The 3,149-nt window shown below is 31.2% G+C and overlaps 1 protein-coding gene across 1 annotated transcript; it reads right to left on the reverse strand.

The window, feature by feature from the left end:
- Positions 1 to 238: 238 nt before the first annotated feature.
- Positions 239 to 2,535, reverse strand: LOC127250977 (1-aminocyclopropane-1-carboxylate oxidase homolog 1-like). The gene is made up of 3 exons (XM_051274495.1): positions 1,966 to 2,535; positions 773 to 1,097; positions 239 to 682 (listed from the first exon to the last, which is right to left on the reverse strand). Exons 1-3 carry the CDS (start codon positions 2,487 to 2,489, stop codon positions 431 to 433), a joined length of 1,101 nt encoding a protein of 366 aa, XP_051130452.1. The 5' UTR covers positions 2,490 to 2,535; the 3' UTR covers positions 239 to 430.
- Between the last annotated feature and the right edge of the window lie 614 nt (positions 2,536 to 3,149).

Here is a 3,149-nt window from a genome sequence, read left to right on the forward strand (position 1 = left end):
TTTTATTTAGTAATCAAATTTGTCCTCCAATTTGAGAGTAATATTCTATATAAACCTCCCTATTATTATTATTTTAATTTATAATAATATATAATATTTTTATTTATAAATTTATTATATAAAAAATAAAATATTTTATCTTAAATATTTTTTTTTTTTCATTTTTTTTCTTTTTCACAACCACATTATAGTGTTAATAAAAATTGAAAAAATTAAGATGACATCAAGTTAGTAGAAATGAGTCGATGAAAAAGTTCTTATATTATTTTTGTACACACAGAGACAACCGAATGTCTATTTCAAATAAAAAAAACAGGCTCGAAATATGTTAAAACTAAACATAAACGGTAAATAAAAAATAAAACAAATAAACATAACAATTTTGCACCCCCGGAGCCGCAAAGCTGGTTCCGTCACTGCTTACAAATGGTTACAACTTATAGCAATCAAGAACACGAAAACTTTCCCAACTAGTGAAAATGAAACTCTTGACATATTCACCTAAAACAATCTCTTTATATGCAATCGGATTCTCATTACTTATCAACTCTTCAATCGGTCTATAAATTTTTTTACCATTCATCAATGGCCCTGAGAAGAAACACGCAATTGAAATTCTTGGCCCGACATCATTTGCAACTGCTCTATGTCGATTACTCTTGAATTTTCCATTGGATACTAACTGAAAAAAATTCGGACAAAAGATCAACAAAAATAGTTCGCACAAGTCAACATCACTCTGTTCAAATATACTTATCTTTATAGATATTACCTGGAGGAGATCACCAATGTTTATAACTAGGCAACCGGGAGTGGGCTCAATGTCGATCCATTGGCCCTCGTACTGAACTTGGAGGCCACTCGTAATTTGATTTTGTAAGAGGATTGTGAGGAATCCAGCGTCCCAATGTTGAGCTGTCCCGTTTGCTAGGTGTGGCTCGGGGCATGCCGGATAGTAGTGGCAATGGAGGCGGTATCCATTAGAGCATTCCATTCTTTCTAAGTGTTCTGTTTCGAGTCCGAGAGCCTCTGACAACAACCCGAGCAATACATTTCCAAGAGATTCGACGAGTTTAGAGTATTCTAGAGTTGATTTGCTGCAAGTAAAGTAAGTTTCTTAAAAAAAAAAAATTGTATAATCACTGAAAAATTAGAAACTTTCTTGTAAAAATCCAAACAAAGAAGATGAACTCCATAATAGGAAGAGATCCAATGTTATTCTACATCCATCCCACATTTTTTTTGTTATTTATAATTTAGAATGTTATCATTTTAAATAGAATTAATAAAGTAATAAAAAAAAAATATAGAAATATGCTATTTAAAAAAGCTAATTAAAAGTAAAAGAATAAAAAATATATATACATAATTAAGATATAGATTGTTTGTACTTTGAACAAAATTATTCAGCATGATGCTGACAACAATTTAAATATTGAAATGTATGTAAATACAACACACTCACAAGTTTTCAAATAACACAACAACAACTTTCTACTTTTTTTTTTTTGTTTAGGTGCAGCACTAAAAAGGTAATTAAAATATTTATAAAAAAATTTGGATTTATTTTAGAGATGCTAGTATTTAATTATGGAAGAAATTCATAAGATTTGGCGAAAGTTAAAATAACCTCTAATGAAAATACAATTTAGATCAAATTTTCGAAAAATGTATGCCGTGTCCGCTAAATTTATTTTCTATTTCCTTTTTCGTTGCTTATTTACAATAACTTTATTATATTATCTATTTATTCTCTTTAATTATTAACTAAATTTTCAAAAATACCATCAACTATCTTTTTACTATTTTTCACTTTTTTCATAAAATATTTATTTTTTTTAATTTATATGTCGAGTCCGGGCTAATTTTTCCGGACCGAGTGAGTATTTCAAATGAGGGATTTTTTGTTTTTCCAAGCTAGCTAACATAATGTGCATAAAATTGCAGAAATTGAAGAGATGAAACCTGAAGGAAGGAAACAATTCATGGCTGTGAATGTCGGAATCGAAGCCCGGAAAAGATACACTCAAAGTATCCCTCCAGCCGGCGGTCTTCGACGCAAATAAATCATAGTTACAGCATATTTTCAGTGCCTTATTGGGATCGCGCGTGTAATACATCTTCTTCTTCTCCAAGTCTTGCTCGTGGAAGTCACGGACGCCATTGATGACCTCATCAAGCACGCTCTGAGGAATTCCGTGATTCACCACCTTGAAAAATCCCCAGGTTTCCGACGCAGTCCTCACCTGGTCAACTATACGGCGGCGCCGCCCTGCGTCGGCCTGGAAATCGGCCATGTCGATGACGGGGACCTGGATTGGGGAATTGTTGCACAAGAGATCTTTGGAGAGGTCCTCCGGCAGCCTGACAAAGATCCGGGGAAGTTTGAGGATTCCGGAATCGGACAGGCCTTTGACACCGGCTTTTGTGTTGTCGAATTTCCGGAGAAGTTCCATCCTGTCGTCGGGGATCTGAGTCTGAGCTTCCATTCTTTTTTCTTTTTTCTTTTTATTTTTTTTATGGTTATGAATGAAGGATAAAATCTTCCATATTTATTGAGGATTTTTAGACCTTACATGTCATCCTTTGCATTAATATTTTACGATAGACCAGATTTTTCACGTGTTTATTTATTTTTATTGAAAAAATGTTTTGTTATAAAGTCGTTCATGACTAGTGACAGAAATAGCTTTTAGATTCCTCGCAAAATTACTGTCAGATTTTATTATTATTATTATTATTATTATTATTATTATTATTATTATTATTATATTTTAGTTTCAATATAAATTGAACTGTTTATATCCAATTTTTTATATGAACAGGTAGTTTGGCTTTTTTTGTTTGTGTGAAGAAAAAAATTGTAAGAATCAATTTGTCAGTTCAATTTGAAACCTTCGTGTCTTCTTTGATTCTTTTTTGACATTACAGTATAATATATCTTGAAAAAAAAAAAAAAAAAAAAATGATACAACTGAAGTAATATTTAAGATAAAGAATTGTACTCCATCCATCCGTCCGACTCTAAGAGTATCATTTACTTTTTATGTCATTATACTTAACATTAAAAATATCCTTATATTTATATAATTTTTTTCACAAATGTTATTATAATAGTATTATAAGACACTAATAGAAGTATTTTTATC

Source organism: Andrographis paniculata, unplaced genomic scaffold (assembly GCF_009805555.1).
Source record: "Andrographis paniculata isolate CXL003 unplaced genomic scaffold, ASM980555v1 Contig11END, whole genome shotgun sequence".
NCBI classification, from domain to species: Eukaryota; Viridiplantae; Streptophyta; class Magnoliopsida; order Lamiales; family Acanthaceae; genus Andrographis; species Andrographis paniculata.

Bases quoted from the DNA above. Each gene is read 5' to 3' on its own strand.
- LOC127250977 (XM_051274495.1), bottom strand. From the start codon at position 2,489: ATGGAAGCTCAGACTCAGATCCCCGACGACAGGATGGAACTTCTCCGG. The intron at 1,098-1,965 runs GTTTCATCTCTT...CTTTACTTGCAG, and splicing joins GAATTGTTTCCTTCCTTCAG to CAAATCAACTCTAGAATACT. The intron at 683-772 runs GTAATATCTATA...AATTTTTTTCAG, and splicing joins ACATTGGTGATCTCCTCCAG to TTAGTATCCAATGGAAAATT.